This window comes from Musca domestica, unplaced genomic scaffold (assembly GCF_030504385.1).
Source record: "Musca domestica strain aabys unplaced genomic scaffold, Musca_domestica.polishedcontigs.V.1.1 25, whole genome shotgun sequence".
NCBI lineage: Eukaryota > Metazoa > Arthropoda > Insecta > Diptera > Muscidae > Musca > Musca domestica.
Window position 1 is genome coordinate 3213420 of NW_026712277.1, and position 19132 is coordinate 3232551.

General features: G+C 41.2%; 1 protein-coding gene across 2 annotated transcripts in view; it reads right to left on the bottom strand.

The window, feature by feature from the left end:
• The window catches only part of LOC101893907 (pro-resilin), a 73185-nt gene that overhangs the window by 3809 nt on the left and 50244 nt on the right, over positions 1–19132 (bottom strand). For both annotated transcript variants that reach the window (XM_005177501.4, XM_005177502.4), the window contains exon 3: positions 13583–13696. In XM_005177501.4, the coding sequence (XP_005177558.1) occupies positions 13583–13696 (114 nt within the window). The remainder of the gene's footprint in view (positions 1–13582; positions 13697–19132) is intronic.

Consider the following 19132-nt stretch of genomic DNA (forward strand, 5'->3'; position numbering starts at 1 on the left):
TTGGACCATTGGGTTTTTTTTTTGAGAATATTTTTTGAAATACCATCAAGACAGCAAACGAGGATTTTTAAAGAAGATTTCAAGGATTACCAGATTTTTAACAATATTTGTTTAAAAGTTCAAGGGATCTCCAAATGTGGGTTTTTAAAAGTATTTTTCTAAAAAAAAAATTCAGTCACATCACCGCGATTTTTCGAAGAAAAATTTCTTCAATCTTAGATTTTTTAAGAATATCTGTTTTGGGGCCAGGATTCTTAAAGAATTTTTTCCAAGCATCATCGAACCTTCAAACAAATGTTTTTGCTAAGGAAAATACGAAATAAGCAAGCGATTCATTCTTAACACAGGATCTGTTGTGAAAATAGTAGATATCGGCCCACTCCTTCTGGTAACTCTCCCACAAAAGGTCAAAATTTTGAATAATTTGAATAGAGGTAGTGGAGAGTGCATGGCAACCCTTCGGTCTACTTTTTGAAGGGTTATTGACACATTGAATCTCCATGACCGAAATATCAAATCCCTTTCAATAATGTTGCCCCATATCTTCAAGATATTAGTTGCATTATGCGGTTTGACATGAATTTGCTAGTGATGCAGGTTGGGCGCCATTTTTGTGTTTGTTTAGTTACCAATTTTCTTTTGGATTAGTAATCAATATCTCAACCCACTTTAGGTTTGTAACAACTCGTTACACAATTTCAATATGATGTTGTTGTTGTCAACGTTGTTGTTTGAATATTAAGATTTCAATTTTCAATGAAATGATATTCAATAACCGAGAGGCTGGCAGTAATTAAATGTATTTGTCCCAAATGTGGTTAAATGTTGCAATTAAATGGCTTTTGTTTTTTTTTTTAACTTCGTCTGCCTTGCGAATGGAAAAAAATATTATCTGTATGTGCTCATCATCAGTCTTGTTTGTCTGTATGTTCGTATGTTTGTAATGTGTGTAATTAGATAAATTTGTGGCGAAGATAACATGAAAAATACTCAATTAAAGTATCGTTATGTTTGGTTTGGTTTGGTTTGATTGTTTGCGAAATTCGGTAGACATCTTCTTGTCAAAGGGGGCCAAGGGAAAGGGGGTTTCAATTTTGGAATGGTAGGAGTGAGGAGGCTGGCAAAGGGCTATAGATCTTCTAAAGGCAATGGAGGTCTTCTAGATACAGTAGAAGATCTCTATATCTTCTACTTGTCAAAGGGGACCAGGGGAAAGGGGGTTTCATTTTTGGAGTGGGAGAAGTTAGGAGGGTGACAAAGGTCTCCAGGTCTTCTGTAGGTAATGTAGGTGTTCTAGAGACAATAAAACATCTCACTTTTCTAAATAGCAGGGACAATCAGATCCTCTAAAAATCCTAATAGATTCCAGCTCCTCCATTAAAAAATATTGAATTGGACTCCCAGGCTCTTCTTCTCAGCCTTCAATTTTGGAATGGTAGATGAAAGTAGACTCACAAAGGACTCCAGGTCTTCTATAGGCAATGATTGTCTTCTGGAGACAATAGAAGATCTTTAGGTCTTCTATAGATCATATAACCCCCCTGTGACTTATGCTCTTCAACACGTCAAAAAATGTGCAGACCTTCGGTTTTTCTGGAGCTGGAGCTATCAGCCATCTATAAAACCTCAGAGTATTCAGCTCCTCCATAAAAAAGTGAAATTAGACTCCAGCTCTTCTTTTCTCCAAATTGTCCAAAGGAAATGGGGTTTCAATTTTGGATTATTAGAATAGAGGTGGATGACAAAGGTCTCCAGATCTTCTGTAGGCAGCTTAGGACTTCTAGAGGCAATAGGAGATCTCTCAATAGGAGATCTCTCTTTTCTAAATAGCAGGGGCCATCAGATCATCTAAAAATCCTAATAGTTTCCAGCTCTTCCATAAAAAAATATTGCATTGGACTTCCAGGCTCTTTTTGAACTGTGGAATTAGACTCCCAGATCCTTCTTCTTATCAAAGTGAGGTTAAGAGAAAATTGATTTCAATTTTGGAATGGTGGAAAAGAGTAGAGCAAAGGGCTTCAGGTCTTCCGTAGACAATAAAGGGTTTTTAGAGGATTTTGGATTTTTTTCAGATCTTTTGAAAAGGCGGGGGACATCAGATCCTCTATAAATCCTCAGAGACGTCAGCTCCTACATAAAAAACTGTAGAATTAGATTCCCAGGACTTTCTGCTCATTAAAATGGACCACGGGAAAAGGTGGTTTCAATTTCGGAATGGTAGCAGAGAGTAGGCTGACAAAGTGCTCCAGGTCTTCTAGAAACAATAGAAGATCTCTAGGCCTCCTGTAGGCAGTTTTACTCCTCTGGGTTTTTATGCCCTTCAACACGTAACCAGCACTTGTTGACTTTCAGATCTTCTGAAAAAGTAGGGTCCTTCAGATCATCTATAAGTCTCCATAGTCTCTAGCTCTTCTATTTAAAATTGTGGAATTAGACACTCAGGCCATTCTTCCATCAAAATGGGCCAAGGGAAAAGAGCGTTTCAATTTTGGAATGGTAGAAGTGAGGAGGCATTCAAAGAGCTCCAAGGGTTATATGGGCAATTGAGGTCTTCTAGAAACAATAGATCCTCTATAAGTTTCCATAGTCTCTAGCTCTTCCATAAAAAATGTGGAATTAGACTCTCCGGCCCTCCTTCTTGTCATAGTGGGGTTAAGGGAAAGGTGGTTTCAGTTTTGGAATGATAGAAGAGAGTAGGTTTTCAAAGGGTTGCAGGTCTTCAATAGGCAATGTAGGTCTTCTAGAGACATTAGAATATCTCTAGGTCTCCTGTAGGTTTTTTTTTCATATGACCTTTACATCTCCTGAAAAAGCAGATGCCATCAGATTCTCTATAAATATTCAGAAACTCCAGCTCCACCAAAAAAAAAAAAAAAAAAAAAAAAAAAACTGTGGAATTACACTTCCACGTCCTACTTCTTATCAAAGGGGACCAGTGGAAAGATTATTTCAATTTTGATGGTAATGGGGGGACAAAGAGCTCTAAGTCTTCCATAGGCAATGTAGGTCTTCTAGAGATAATAGATCTCCACGTCTCCTATGGGTCACATAACCTCTCTACAAAAAAAAATACAGGGTTCTTTGGTTCCTTCACAAGTCTTAAGAGTCTCCAGCTCTTCCATAAAAATGCCTGGAATTACACTCCCCAAGTTCTTCATGGTTATAGTCAGATATTTTTCTATCCTCCTTTATGGACCACCCTTTTTGAATCCTCTGCCATTCTTTGACCAAAAAAAAAAACAAAATTACAATAAATTTGTTTGGCATAATTTCCCCTGAGAAAATCACAACAAAAATTAAAACAAAGACAACAATTCTCAATGAAAACGCAGAGTGGAAAACTAAGAAGCGAAAACAAATGGACTTCATTAACAGACACATATATTGGAGGAGTGACAGATTTATCCCAGGCGAGCGGAGACAACTATTTCAAAAAAACCCAAAAAATGGCAGGGATGGGAGTGAGATTTTTTTTCAGATTTTTAAAAATATTGTTAGGCATTTGAATGGCAGAGTTTTCCCGCCCTATGGTATCCATAACAAAAATATGGCTAACATATTCCCTCAAAATGACAGCCATACCACGCCTCTGGCCAGCTCTTCTTTTAACAGCCAAAATCAAAAAAATTCTCATGTAGATATGTGTGTGTGCCTCTGCATTTGTTGCATGTTAATGTTGCCTGCATGCCCAGTGCAACTCTGTGTTATGCTAAATAGCAAATGTAATGTCATGTGTTTGACAGCTATTGTAAACAGAAATGGTGAGATCGTTCTTGTATCGTTTTTTTTTTTACTTCCAGTAGCAATGGAACACACAGCCGCTGACGGAACTGTGTAAACCACATATCAGCTTTATAAATTTTTCATGTTATGCCGCAATCATTTTTTCCAACTTCTCATCATTGCCAGCGATGAGTTGGAGTTGGCGTTGGCGTATCGCATATCCATCATCAGTCGTCAAAAGCAGTGAACAATTTTTGGTGATTTTTTCCCGACTTCGTTTTATGATCTTCTTTTTTTTTCTTTTGAGCTGGGGTGGAGGGTGGCGCAGGGACTGGTCTTGATTGCTGATTGTGTCGTGTTATTGTCTTAAATTTCCTATGAGAATTTTTAATTGTTACTTCAACTTTAATTTTTTGTTTTGTTTGTGGTGATGACGAAGATTAAAAGCATTTCCATGTTGTTGATGGAAAATTGCAACACTTGAGTTTTGAGTGGTGACATACAAGAATAGGGAGTTTCGAAATCGCCGGCAACAAGGGAGTTATGAAAGAGCTGTTCTATAGACCAGAGAAGAGCAACAGCTCTTCTATCAACCAGAGAAGAGCTACAGCTCTTCTATCGACCAGAGAAGAGCTGTAGCTCTTCTATCGACCAGAGAAGAGCTGTAACTCTTCTATCGACCAGAGAAGAGCTGTAGCTCTTCTATCGACAAGAGGAGAGCAGCAGCTATTCTATCGGCCAGAGAAAAGATGTAGTTTATCTATCGACCAGAGAAGAGCTGTAGCTCTTCTATAGACCAGAGAAGAGCTGTAGCTCTTCTATAGACCAGAGAAGAGCTGTAGCTCTTCTATAGACCAGAGAAGAGCTGTAGGTCTTCTATAGACCAGAGAAGAGCTGTAGGTCTTCTATAGACCAGAGAAGAGCTGTAGCTCTTCTATAGACCAGAGAAGAGCTGTAGCTCTTCTATAGACCAGAGAAGAGCTGTAGCTCTTCTATAGACCAGAGAAGAGCTGTAGCTCTTCTATAGACCAGAGAAGAGCTGTAGCTCTTCTATAGACCAGAGAAGAGCTGTAGCTCTTCTATAGACCAGAGAAGAGCTGTAGCTCTTCTATAGACCAGAGAAGAGCTGTAGCTCTTCTATAGACCAGAGAAGAGCTGTAGCTCTTCTATAGACCAGAGAAGAGCTGTAGCTCTTCTATAGACCAGAGAAGAGCTGTAGCTCTTCTATAGACCAGAGAAGAGCTGTAGCTCTTCTACAGACCAGAGAAGAGCAACAGCTCTTCTACCAACCAGAGAAGAGCTGTAGCTCTTCTACAGACCAGAGAAGAGCTGTAGCTCTTCTACAGACCAGAGAAGAGCTGTAGCTCTTCTACAGACCAGAGAAGAGCCGTAGCTCTTCTACAGACCAGAGAAGAGCTGTAGCTCTTCTATAGACCAGAGAAGAGCTGTAGCTCTTCTACAGACCAGAGAAGAGCCGTAGCTCTTCTACAGACCAGAGAAGAGCTGTAGCTCTTCTATAGACCAGAGAAGAGCTGTAGCTCTTCTACAGACCAGAGAAGAGCTGTAGCTCTTCTACAGACCAGAGAAAAGCTGTAGCTCTTCTACAGACCAGATAAGAGCTGTAGCTCTTCTACAGACCAGAGATGAGCTGTAGCTCTTCTACAGACCAGAGAAGAGCTGTAGCTCTTCTACAGACCAGAGAAGAGCTGTAGCTCTTCTATAGACCAGAGAAGAGCTGTAGCTGTTCTACAGACCAGAGAAGAGCTGTAGCTCTTCTACAGACCAGAGAAGAGCTGTAGCTCTTCTACAGACCAGAGAAGAGCTGTAGCTCTTCTATAGATCAGAGAAGAACTGTAGCTCTTCTATAGACCAGAGAAGAGCTGTAGCTCTTCTATAGACCAGAGAAGAGCTGTAGCTCTTCTATCGACCAGAGGAGAGCTGTAGCTCTTCTATCGACCAGAGGAGAGCTGTAGCTCTTCTATCGACCAGAGGAGAGCTGTAGCTCTTCTATCGACCAGAGGAGGGCTGTAGCTCTTCTATTGCCAAAGGAGAGCTGTATCTTTTCTATCGACCAGAGGAGAGCTGTAGCTCTTCTATAGACAAGAGAAGAGCTGTAGCTCTTCTATAGACCAGAGAAGAGCTGTAGCTCTTCTATAGACCAGAGAAGAGCTGTAGCTCTTCCATAGACCAGAGAAGAGCTGTAGCTCTTCCATAGACCAGAGAAGAGCTGTAGCTCTTCTAGAGACGAGAGAAGAACTGTAGCTCTTCTAGAGACGAGAGAAGAGCTGTAGCTCTTCTAGAGACGAGAGAAGAGCTGTAGCTCTTCTAGAGACGAGAGAAGAGCTGTAGCTCTTCTAGAGACCAGAGAAGAGCTGTAGCTCTTCTATAGACCACAGAAGAGCTGTAGCTCTTCTAGAGACCAGAGAAGAGCTGTAGCTCTTCTATAGACCACAGAAGAGCTGTAGCTCTTCTATAGACCACAGAAGAGCTGTAGCTCTTCTATAGACCACAGAAGAGCTGTAGCTCTTCTATAGACCACAGAAGAGCTGTAGCTCTTCTATAGACCACAGAAGAGCTGTAGCTCTTCTATAGACCACAGAAGAGCTGTAGCTCTTCTATAGACCACAGAAGAGCTGTAGCTCTTCTATAGACCACAGAAGAGCTGTAGCTCTTCTATAGACCAGAGAAGAGCTGTAGCTCTTCTATAGGCCAGAGAAGAGCTGTAGCACTTCTATCGACCAGAGAAGAGCTACAGCTCTTCTATCGACCAGAGAAGAGAAGAGCAACGGCTCTACTATCGACCAGAGAAGAGCTGTAGCTCTTCTATCGACCAGAGAAGAGCAACGGCTCTACTATCGACCAGAGAAGAGCTACAGCTTCTCTATCGACCAGAGAAGAGCTACAGCTCTTCTATAGACCAGAGAAGAGCTGTAGCTCTTCTATAGACCAGAGAAGAGCTGTAGCTCTTCTATAGACCAGAGAAGAGCTGTAGCTCTTCTATAGACCAGAGAAGAGCTGTAGCTCTTCTATAGACCAGAGAAGAGCTGTAGCTCTTCTATAGACCAGAGAAGAGCTGTAGCTCTTCTATAGACCAGAGAAGAGCTGTAGCTCTTCTCAGGACAGTAGAAGAGCTGTAGCTCTTCTCAGGACAGTAGAAGAGCTGTAGCTCTTCTCAGGACAGTAGAAGAGCTGTAGCTCTTCTCAGGACAGTAGAAGAGCTGTAGCTCTTCTCAGGACAGTAGAAGAGCTGTAGCTCTTCTCAGGACAGTAGAAGAGCTGTAGCTCTTCTCAGGACAGTAGAAGAGCTGTAGCTCTTCTCAGGACAGTAGAAGAGCTGTAGCTCTTCTCAGGACAGTAGAAGAGCTGTAGCTCTTCTCAGGACAGTAGAAGAGCTGTAGCTCTTCTCAGGACAGTAGAAGAGCTGTAGCTCTTCTCAGGACAGTAGAAGAGCTGTAGCTCTTCTCAGGACAGTAGAAGAGCGGTAGCTCTTCTCAGGACAGTAGAAGAGCTGTAGCTCTTCTCAGGACAGTAGAAGAGCTATAGCTCTTCTCAGGACAGTAGAAGAGCTGTAGCTCTTCTCAGGGCAGTAGAAGAGCTGTAGCTCTTCTCAGGGCAGTAGGAGAGCTGTAGCTTTTCTAAGGGTAAAGAAGAGCTTTAGCTCTTCTAGAGGTAGTAAAAGAGATCCAGAGCTTCCAGAGACAGTAGTAGAGCTCCAGCTATTCTAGAGACAGTAGAAGAGCTCCAGCTATTCTAGAGACAGTAGAAAAGCTCCAGCTCTAGTGGTCCACAGAGGAAGATAGGACAATCTCTGACTATAACCATGAAGAACTCGGGAGGGTAATTCCAGGCATTTTTATTAAGCGTCTGGTCTCTCTTGAATCTCTTGAGACTTGTAAAGGAACCAAAGAACGCTGTTTTTTTTGTAGAGAGGTTATATGTCTTATAGGAGACAAACAGATCTTCTATTGTCTCTAGAAGTCCTACATTGCCTATAGAAGACTTTGCTTAACCACACTTTGGCAAGAAGTATGGCCTCAGAATCTAATTTCACAATTTTTTATGGAAGATCTAGATACTATGGATACTTATAGAGAACCTGAAGGCCCCTGCTTTTTCAGAAGATCTGAAGGTCAACTAGTGTTAGTAACGTATGAAGGGCATAAAAATGCAGAGGAGTTAAATGGCATAAGGGAAACCTAAATATCTTATATTGTTTCTAGAAGACCTGCCTATAGAAGACCTGGAGTCCTTTGTTAGCCTACTCTCTTTTACCATTCCAAAATGTAGACCCCCCCCCCCCCCTCTTCCCTTGGCCACAATTTTTTTTAAGGAGGAACTGGAGACTCATAGGATTTTAGGGGATCTAATGGCCCCCTGCTATTCAGAAGAGAGGGTGAGAGATAGAAGATCTCTATTGCCTCTAGAAGACCTAGATTGTCTACAGAGATCCTAGAGACCTTTGTCACCCTCTACCCTTCCACCATATGAAAATTGAAACCCCATTTCCCTTGGCCGCCTTTGATGAGAAGAAGGGGATGAGAGACTAATTCCACAGTTTTTTTTAAGGAGCAGCTTCTATGGACACTAGAAGAGCTGTAACTCTTCTCAGGACAGTAGGGGAACTCCAGCCTCTTCTATGGACGGTAGAAGAGCTTCAGCTCACCTATTTACAATAATAAGCTTTCGCTTCTTCCTACCCTCTGCATAGTGTCAAGGAACGCCATTTCTTCCATTGCTACTACAAACTATTTAACACCATTGCAACCTCTGCGAACATGTCGTGATCCTCCTAACCATAGAAAAAATTTGTATTCACTAAAAATCCAATGAATTCAAAAGACAATTCCAATAACAAAAACAACAACAACAAGAAGCAGTCCCAAAACACAGCTTTGCGATCGAATCGTGTCTCTCTTGTAAAACACTTACTAATCGGATGCGGGATGACAAAGTTGGCAATATTTGTAGTCATGATAGTTGTTATTGTTGTTGGGGATTTTTGTAATTCAGCGGACTCACGATCATCGATTGTCAGTTGGAATTGGAAAAGAAGAAAATAAAAGATTTTTTCAAAGGATCAAAATCATGCCAAACAGTTCAATGAATGGAGAACTTGGAGTTTTATGAAAATCCCGTTTCGATTTGTTGGCGGAAGCTTCGTTTGGGTTAACGGTTTTCCAATTGTTAAAATAAATTCATGGAAATTTGTTGTTGTTGTTGTTGCCAGGAAAAATTGGTAGCTGTAATGAAGTTGCAGGACCCACAAAATACAAATGACTTTGCAACACCTTTTTGGAGTAGCTGTGACTAGCTGCTGTCTGGCGGCCAGAGATGGTATTTGGGGGGAAGAAAAGGGTTGTAAAAACCGGGGTAATAAGTATTTCTATAAAGCCAGATAGAATCTGAATGCTGGGTGGGGAAATACAAATACTGAAATTTTCGATGTTTTATACCGGATTGTCAAAAATGTCGTAAATTGTCAAAAAGGTAAAGGTTCTCTGATACTCCTGGCCATTTTGGCTTGACTTCGTCAAATTATCTTGGACTTAATAAATTCCTAAAAAAATCTCCAGTTGCTGTTTTTTCTTGCAGCTTCCATGTCGAACAATGACAACGATAATGTGGCTGGTAATAATAATGATGATGATGCCCCTGCTGATGCTGCTGCTGGTGGTGGTAAGCAAATGCTGATGATTATTATTTGCCTTTTTATTATAACGTTCGCTGCTTCTGCAACCCTGTTTGGTAATTTAATATTTCGTTTTGTTTTCAGCATTTCCAGTTTACCTTTAGTTGGTCTTAACACATAGTCAGCCACACAGACAGTTAGCCAGTCAGTGAGTGCCTCATGCCGTCGAACAATCATTTCTGTGTCATTCCCTAGTTTTGTCACAAGTTTTGCTGCTGTAACCCTCCAAAAAAGAGGAAAAAAATAGCCAACCGTTACAAATTCACTTTTCGTTCCATTAACCTATTCACAGCAACATCAGGTAAAGAGGTGGTCCATTCATGGATGCCAGACTGCTTACCTGTCGCCTCCTTCTCCTCCTCCTAGCTTGTCCGTCCGTCCCCATGAAATACACAACAAAATGTTTTGTTTAGTGGTTTCCTCACCTTCTCAGCCGGCTCCGGCTCCGACTTTGCCTGCTGCTGTTTTTGATTTGCCCAGAGAGATGAGTTTTGTGTAAATGTTACGTTTTCTATGGGGCATTGTAATTCACTCAACTTCAGCAGTCAGGCTGCCAGCCATCCAGGCAGCCCGGCAGTGATGGAGAGTCAGTCAAACATAGCAAAACACAATAGCTGTTGTTGGGTTACTGACTTCCAGAGTCCCAATGTAGCTATTTGCCCATCATTATGGTCAGGTTATTAATATTTATGTGAGGGGAAATGGTAATGGTCAAAAAGAGAAAGAGGAAAGAACAATGGAAGGGGAAGAAGTTCTGGAAAAAATGGAGAATTCTCGGAGATACTTTAGAAAAATGGGAGAGATTGAGGACTGAAGGCCCAGAGAGTCGATATGGATTAGCTGGAGTTCAAGGGAGTCTTTATTGACGAGAGAGTTCTTCAAGAGAAAAACTGGAGAGTTCTCCAAGAGACTTTGGAAAAATGGGAGAGATTGGGGACTGAAAGCCCGGAGAGTCGATATGGATTAGCTGGACTTCAAGGGAGTCATTATTGACGAGAGAGTTCTTCAAGAGAAAAAACTGAGATTTCTCCAAGAGACTTTTGAAAAATGGGAGAGATTTGGGACTGAGGTGTCAGAGTCGATATGGATTAGCTGGACTTCAAGGGAGTTATTATTGACGAGAGAGTTCTTCAAGAGAAAAAAATGGAGAGTTCTCCAAGAGATTTTTGAAAAATGGGAGGGATTGGGGACTGAAGGTTCAGAGAGTCGATATGGATTAGCTGGGCTTCAAGGGAGTCTTTATTGACGAGAGAGTTCTCCAAGAGACTTTGAGAAAGTGGGAGGGATTTTGGGCCAAAGGGCCAGCTGGAAGATATAGAGGAGCTCAGAAAGTCAGGAATTGTCCATAGACGAGATGGAGGTCAAAGGGTTCTGTTAGACGATCTAATAGCTCTGGATATCTTGTAGACATGCTGAAAGCTCTGGCGAAATTATGGACGAGCTGAAAGCTGTGGAAGATCTATAGGCAAACTAAAGGCTCAGGGAGTCTTTATAGACGGTAGAGCTTCTACTTCATCTCAACTCGTCTAAAATTCCCCACAGCTCGCCTATGGAACTCCCATAACTTTTATAGGGCTCTAGGGCTTTCAGCTCGTCTATAAGACCACCAGAACTAACATCTCGTCCTAGAGTCACCCTGAGTCTTTTGTTCGCCTAAAAACGCGTAGAGCTTTTACCTCATCTCTAAAAAGCCTAGGACTTTCAGCTCGTCTAAAATTCTCCCACAGCTCGCCTATAAAAAACCCACGAGCTTGCAGCTCGTCCTATAGACACCCTGAGGCTTCAGATCGTCTTTGAGACTCCCAGAGATTTCAGATCGTCAATGAAACTCCCAAAGCTTTCTGTTAGTTTAAATGACTTTCTAACGCTCCAGTTTGTCAATAGGACTGCTGAAGCTTTCAGATTTACTCCCTGATGTTCCAGAGCTATCCTTAAGAAACGTGCTGTGGGGCTAGTGGCTCTATAGAGTAGAGTAGGGAGACTTTTGAGGCGATCTGAAGGGTAATCGAGTTTCTAGAAAGTTGGTATGGGCAATTGAATCTCCTCAAATGAGCTGAAGGCCCTTCGAATCTCAAGAAGGGTTGTCGAAGCTCTATAGTAGACCTGAAGGATCCTCGAGCCCCTAGAGCTGAGCTGAAGGACTCCCGAGTATCTAGAGACGAACTGAAGACCCTTGGGTCTCTAGGGACAAGCTAAGGCCCTCGAGTTCCTAGAGACGAGATGATGGCCCATCGTTTCCCACAGTAGAGCTGAAGGCCCTCGAAGCTCTAGAGACGAACTAAACACTCTCGAGGCTCTACGGACAAGCTAAAAACTCTCGAAATCCAAGAGGCTATGTGATGGACCATAAAGTCTTTAGAAGCGAGCTGAATTACCATAGAGCCCCTAAAGGCTAACTGAAGGTCAATCGAGTCCTTAGAGACGATCTTATGGATCATCGACTTTCCAGAGAAGAGTTAAAGGAACAATGAATCGCTAGAGGCGAGCTGGTGATCCTCGAGTCTCTAGTGAAGAACTGAAGACCCTGGGAGAGGGTGGAGATTCTCGAGTCTCTAGAGACGAACTGAAAAACATCAAAGCTCTGAAGTCCGATCGAGTCTCTAGAGGCGAGCTGAAGGCTCATCGATTCTGTAGTGGCGAGCTGAAGGGTCATCAAGTCTCCAGAGGCGATCTGAAGGCTCATCGAATCTCTAGAGGCGAGCTGATGGGCCATCGAGTCTTTAAAGGCGAACTGAAGATCCTCGAATCTCTAGAGGCGAGTAGAAGACTCAGTGAGTCTCTAGAGCCGATCTGAAGGCTCAGCGAGTCTCTAGAGGCGAGTTGAAGGCTCAGCGAGTCTCTAGAGGCGAGTTGAAGGCTCAGCGAGTCTCTAGAGGCGAGTTGAAGGCTCAGCGAGTCTACAGAGGCGAGTTGAAGGACCCTCGGTACTCATTGTCGATTTCCTTATCCTTTAAATCTGTCTGTTAAGACTTCCTGGTCTTCTAATTCGTCAAATGGTTATCTAGCTCATCTTCAGAGACTTTATAGCCCACTTGAGGGACTGCCTGACCCATTCTAATTTATGGCGACTTATTTTCCCTTGGCTCGTCTATGGAGATGTTTGAAACCCCGTCTCATCCATGGAGACATTCTAGTACTCCAGCTTGTCATTTTCTTGTCCTTTAGCTCGTCCTTGGAGACTTTCTGGATTTCCATGCCCTTTATGGAGATTCCTTGCCCCTTCAACTCAGTTCTGGCTCTCTATGAAGAAATTCTGCTATAGTGCTTTCAAAATCATTCCTTCCCCAAGACAGCTTTCCAAAGTTCATGTATATCATCCCCATATCATCCAACGAGTCGAATCTGAATCTCTCCTCCTTCAGCTCCTCTCCCAAATTATACAACAAATAAAATTCGTTGCAACTGAACTTCTCAGAACTTCATGCCTTGCCATAAAAAAACAAGCAAACAAATAGGTTACCAGTAGTACCTGCAAGTCAGTCATTCAATAGCGACTGTCAGTGAGCCAGTCACTCAGACAGCCAGTCCGTCACTCAACTATTCATTTGGACAGGCCATAACCATTGTAATACCAACTATTTCACTCAACAACAACACTTTTGTATGTTTCGCTCCGGTGGTGGTGATGATGGTGGTTATGTCGATTTGGCCATATCGGTTGGTAGGTTGGTTGGTCGGTCTCGAACTGGGAGATGGTTTGAATGGGTGTTGAACATGCTGTTCATCTTCACCATAGTTTTTGGAAGTATTGTTCCTGAGTTGTTTTGGAAAAATAACAACATTTTATTGTTGTTGCAAAAATGCATTTTTGATTTTTTTTTTAAGGAAAAGCAGAAGCCAAACATTTAAGTCAAATATGGCGGGATCCAAATGTTTCTTTATTTTTTCCATTTTCTTTTTTTTTTTTTTGAGATTTTATGAGGAAGAAGTCTAATATTGATTTATGTTCATTGAGTGCTAAGTAACATTCACGAAGTGCCCAGAAAGAAAAAGAAAGAGTAACGATGGCACGAGTTTCGAAAATGTCATAAATTAAAATAAAATTTAGGCTAGAGAGGGAGGGACAAAAGGGGATGAGATTTGTGAATATCAAACTTAAATTATTGTTTTTTTGATTTTTAATTTTTTTTTAAATAATTTTTATTTTTTTAATCTTTTTGGTCTACTTACGAATGGCTTTTGTGGTCCAGGATAATCATAGCCATTTTGTTTAGGCGGTAAATATTGATTTGAACCGGGTGCTATTTGGGCATAAACGCAGGCTAGACCAAGAACGCATATACTCTGAAAGAGAGAGAGAGAGATAGAAAGAGAAAAATTAATAAAAAATGTTAATAAAAAGAGAGGACTTGTAGAATATCCTGCCTAGAGTTTATATAGTTAGGAAAAAAAACCTTTGATAAACATTTCCTGACTTCTGCTGCTCCCTAAAGACTTTCGGACACTATAGTTACTCTATAAAGGCTTCCTGAGCATTATGTTGCCTATAAAGGCAACAGAGTGTCTTTAAGAGAAGTCAAAAAGACGATTATAGATAGCATGACGGTACTAAGACTTTAATAAACAAAGAGTTCGGCCCTTAGACATTCTGGTACTTTTTTTTTAAATTCCCTGATCTTCCTCCGGTCTCTATATCTCGATGACCATTTACTCGCCTGTAGAGACTCAAAATGCCTTCAGCTTACCTCTAGAGGGCCTTCAACTCGCCCCCAGAGACTCGACGGGTCCTCAGTTCATTTATAGTGACTGGCTGGCCATCAGCTGGTCTGTGTTGACTCGTTGGCCATCCAGCTTGCATCCAGAGACTCGATAGGCCTTCAGCTCGCCCACAGAGACTCGATTGGTCCCCAGTTCATTTATGGTGACTGGCTGGCCTTCAGCTGGTCTGTGGTGACTCGCTGGCCATCCAAATTGACTCTAGAGACTCGATAGGCCTACAGCTTCCCTCTAGAGACTCGATGAGTCCCCAGTTCATTAATGGTGAGTGACTGGCCATCAGCTGGTCTGGTCTGTAGTGACTCGATGACCATTCAGATATGCACATAAACCCAGCTTGCTTCTAGCGATTCGATGACTCTTCAGCACGTCCATAGAGACTTCATCAGGAAATGGTTTCAGTTCGCCTCTAGAGACACAAAAGGGCTTCAGCTCGACCACAGAGCCTTGCTAGTCAACAGCTCGCCTCTGAAGCCATTAAACTCGCCCTTGGGCCTCCTTGGTCTTCAGCTCGTCTCTAAAGACACGAAAGCGCTTCAGCTCGTCCATAGAGCTTTGCTGGTCAACAGCTCGCCTCTAGGGACTCTAAGTGCCTTCATCTAGTCCAAAGAGACGGGAAGACTCTTCGATTCCTCTACAGAAAGTCGATGGTTGCTTGAGCTTGCCTATTGATGCTCGAACAGCTTTCGACTTACCTCCAAGGACTCGATAGGCTTTCAGCTTGATCTGCCCCTCAACGCGTCTATAGACTCCTTCAGCTCTTCTCTAAAGCCTCCAAATCTCGTCTCTTGGCACACGAAAGGCCTTTAATTCGTCTCCGGAGACTCAGTGATGGTTCAGCTCGTCTCTAGAGGATCGAGACGTCTTAAGGACCAGAAATTCCATGAACCTCAAACTCGTCTATAGAGACTCGATGAATCTTTAGCTTGCCTCGTGATGCTGGAGCATCCTAAGGACCTCCAAATCTTCATTAGAGACTACCAGCCTCTTTATCTCTTCTGTTTGAAATTCCTGAACTTCAGATCGTCTAAAGAGAGCCGATAATGCTTCAGCAGTTTGTAGAGACCCGATTGCCCTTCAGATCGTTTAACTGAGTTACATGGCTTTAAGATCGTCGATATGGAGTCGCTGTTCCATTTCTTTGTTTATCTAGACTTCGTGGACTTTCCGATCGATGGACTTTGAGTTCGACTATAGAAACTTTTTACCTTTAACACGCCTTTAGACTCCTTGGTCTTTCAGTCCGCCTCCAGGGACTAAATGGCCTCCAAGGACTAAATGGTCTTCAGCTCGCCTCTTTAGATTTGTAGGTACTTCTGATAACCCCTAGATAATCGATGGACCTTCAACTCGTCTATCGAGACTTAAAGGGTCTCAGTTCGCCTATCCGTACTGTTTTGGCCTTAGTTTATTTCACGAGTCTCACAGCTCGTCGTAAATGTTTCGAACACCCTCCAGCTCATCTTCCGAACTTCATATCATCTATTTCGACATCCTGAGCTTCAGCTTATCTAAAGAGACTCTAAAGACCTCAGCTCTCCTCCAGAGACTTGATGGACATTCAGCTGGCTTTTAGAGACCCGAATGCCATTCAGCTCTTTTATGGAGGCTCTGAGACCATTTACTTAGCTATATAGACTTAAAGGCCATTCAACTTGACAATGGAGACTCCCTGACCTCCAGATCATCTATGCAGATCCCTTGATCCTTTAACTCGCCTGTAGAGGCCCGATGAACCTTTAAGTTCGTTAGTAGAGACTTTATGGTTTTCCAACCCTTTTCTAAAGATTATATTTCCTCCAGCTCTTCGATATAGGAACCTCATCCCTTTAGCTCTTGTATAAATAGGTTAAGCAAATTTCCCTGTCCTCCCTCTTTGTAGTCTGGCCAACAACAATTTAGGCTTTAAATTTCACCCCATCATTGATTGATGAGCTTTATATTGGAAAACGTTTTGGATTGACAATTTTGAATAAAATTTTGAAAAAAAATGCCAATTAAAAAATGCCTAAACCTGATGGCCTCTCAAACTACGGCTGATGGATGGAATGAATTAAAACGAATTCGATATTCGACAGATTCATCATTACACCGGAGTAGGCGATGATATGCAATAAAAAGCATTTTGGATTTTTTTCCAATATTTTTTCGTTTCGTTTTTTTGCTGTCGCTGGCCTGCCAATTGACTTCCATTTAACATTCTTTAACAGCGTCGCTTGATTTGCTGTGTTCTCAATCTAAATTATTGCCATTTACAAATGCCCTTTAAAAGCTGAGCGTTTTTTCGTTTTTTTCTGCTTTGTTTATTCGTGAATTTGTATTGAATTTCAGTTGTTTTAGTTTTGGCCAACAACAAAAGAGCAGATTCACAGACAAAAACACAACAACAAAAACTGAATCAGACAAAAATTCTAATAAAAGCTTGCACCTGCAAGCGTTTCTAGTTGGTCACATAAATGTTTCATCCTTCCGTCCCCCAGCCTCTCCCTCTCTTTCTCTCTCTCTCTCACTCTTTGGCTCTCTGTCTCCCCTGGCTGTCTGCAGTGTTTTGCCGTTGTTCGATATTGTTTAGCATTGTAAATAGTTGAGCTCATTGTTTTTGTTGTTGCTGTTGTTATTTAGTTTAGTTAGACCAAGAACAAGCAGTCAAACAGACAACCAGCCATCCAACCAAACATCCAACCATCGAACCAACGGCAGCATCCGATCTAAAGCCCCAGCCAAAATAAAAACCATTTAGTTTTTAATGTCAATTGTGATTTTAATCATTTTTTGCCGAGTTCTGTTTGTTGTTGTTGTTGTTTGGTATTTGTTATTATTTGGCAAAATTTTAATGTTAGCGTCGATTGTTTCTGGAGGACTTTTTATGGAAGTTTTGTTGCTATTTTTTTGTTAGTTTGATTGGTGGGAACAATAGCGCAAGGTGCCAAAAGATAAAGTTTATTTTTCAGATTTCTTTTTTTTTTTTTTGGATGTCAACAATTTGCGGATTTTTATTGACTTTTTCCTGAAGCAAAAAAAAAAAAAAACAATCTCCTGAAAAGTGAATTTTGTGGTGAAAAGGTTATTTTTGATTATTATTTTGCTGTAAATTAAAGTTTAAATATTTCAGCAAAAATATGCAACGATTTTAAAGATTTGAGAATGTTTTCAAAAATGCAACAAGTTGCAGCTCCATAGACTCTACATAGAAAATCTGAGGGGCCTAGAAGTCCCTATATATGAAAAAACGATCCTCAATCGATATGGACAAACCGAAAACTCCAGCATTTCCTTCAGATGAGCTGAAGACCTATAAGTCTCTATATCCTAACTGAAGGGCAATTAAGTCTCAAAGGGAAGAACCAGGCATTCCCTATAGATGAGCTAAAGGCACTAGAAGTCTTTATGGGGGAGCTGAGGGCCAGAAAGTCTCTAATGGCCCATCGAGTCTTTAGAGAAAATTTAAAGCGATTTTCTATAACCTAGCGAAGGCCAATCAAGTCTCAAGGGGAAGGGCCAGGCATTCCCTATAGACGAGCTGATGGCTCTAGGAGTCTTAATGGCGGAGCCGAGGGCCAGGAAGTCTATATAGAGCAGCTAATGGTTATTAAGTCTTGCAGAGAAAATGTTAAGGGATTTATCGGGCTCTATAGTCAAGCTGAAGGGATATCATGCCGTCAAGCTTCACGACCACCGGGTTTCTATAGGCCAAAGAAATGGTCGTATAATCCCCATAGACGAATTTGGAGGAGACGAACTACTGAGACGGAGATGAGCTGCAGTCAGTCTAAATAGACGATCTGAAATGAGTCTCTCTAGACGAGCTTAAGGGAGTTTATCTCTAGAGGAGCTGCAGAGAGTCTCTCTAGACGAACTGAAGAGAGTTTTTCTCTCTAGATGAGCTGGAGAGTCTCTTTCTCTCTCTCTCTCTCTCTCTCTCTCGGGAGAGAGTCTCTCTCCAGACGAGCTGGAGAGGGTCACTTTTAGACGAGCTACAGGGAGTCTGTCTAGACGAGCTGAAGTTCAAATAGACGAACTAAATGGAGACTCTATGAAGAAAGTCGTTATAGACCAGAAGATGGAGTTTCTATAAAAGATTTCACCGGCTTGGCGTTCTATATAGACGAGATGAATGCTCTATGATGCTATTTAGATTTACTGAATGTCATGGCTCTCTGTCCCATAGGCAAGGGAAAGAGCCGGGAAGTCTTAATATATGATCCAGATAGCCTTAAATAGCGAGTTGAAGGACCAAAGAGTCTTTTATAAATGAGCTAAAGAAGCGAGGTATGAGCATTGTCGTTACGCATACGACACATGGGTCGTTAACGAAATATTGTTATTCTGCTGGAATAAATTCAAAATCTCGGTTATATGGATTGTGAATTTTTATTTAAAATTCAAAATGGGAAAATGAAAGGAGAACTTTTGTTTACATTCTTTAAAAATAAATTAATTTAAATAACAGACTGTTATGATGCACATATTTTGGTTACGTCCCTTCAAATGTTGTCTTTATCAAATGTTGACCAAGAAATTACCTTCAAAACCTTCCTACCTTCATTTTAAGAAATTGTATTTTTTTTAACTTAAAAATCTCACACTGTGATTTTCATTTATTTCTTTTGTCCATAAATATTTTATGATCTCCATGAATTCCCATAATAATTAATGGCTGCTGGCATTTATGGTCTTTATTAACATTTAAAACTTAAATCTAAGCAAACCATCAAAAACAACAACAACAACCTCAATATTTAACATTGATTGTCAAAAAAAAAACTATATAATTTATGATATCATTTTGCCATAATCTATCATTTTAATTGGCTGCCGACTACTGTTGAAAAAAAATGGAGTTGATAAAGGGGAATTTTTTCTTGAGGATAGCTAAATTAAAAACAAATAAAAAAGTTGTAAGTTTGGCCGGTAAGTTTGAATTTGGCAATTAAAAAAAAAATAAAATCCGGTAAAAATTCTGTAAATAAATTAAAAATACTGAATGCAGCCGTTATATTAGGA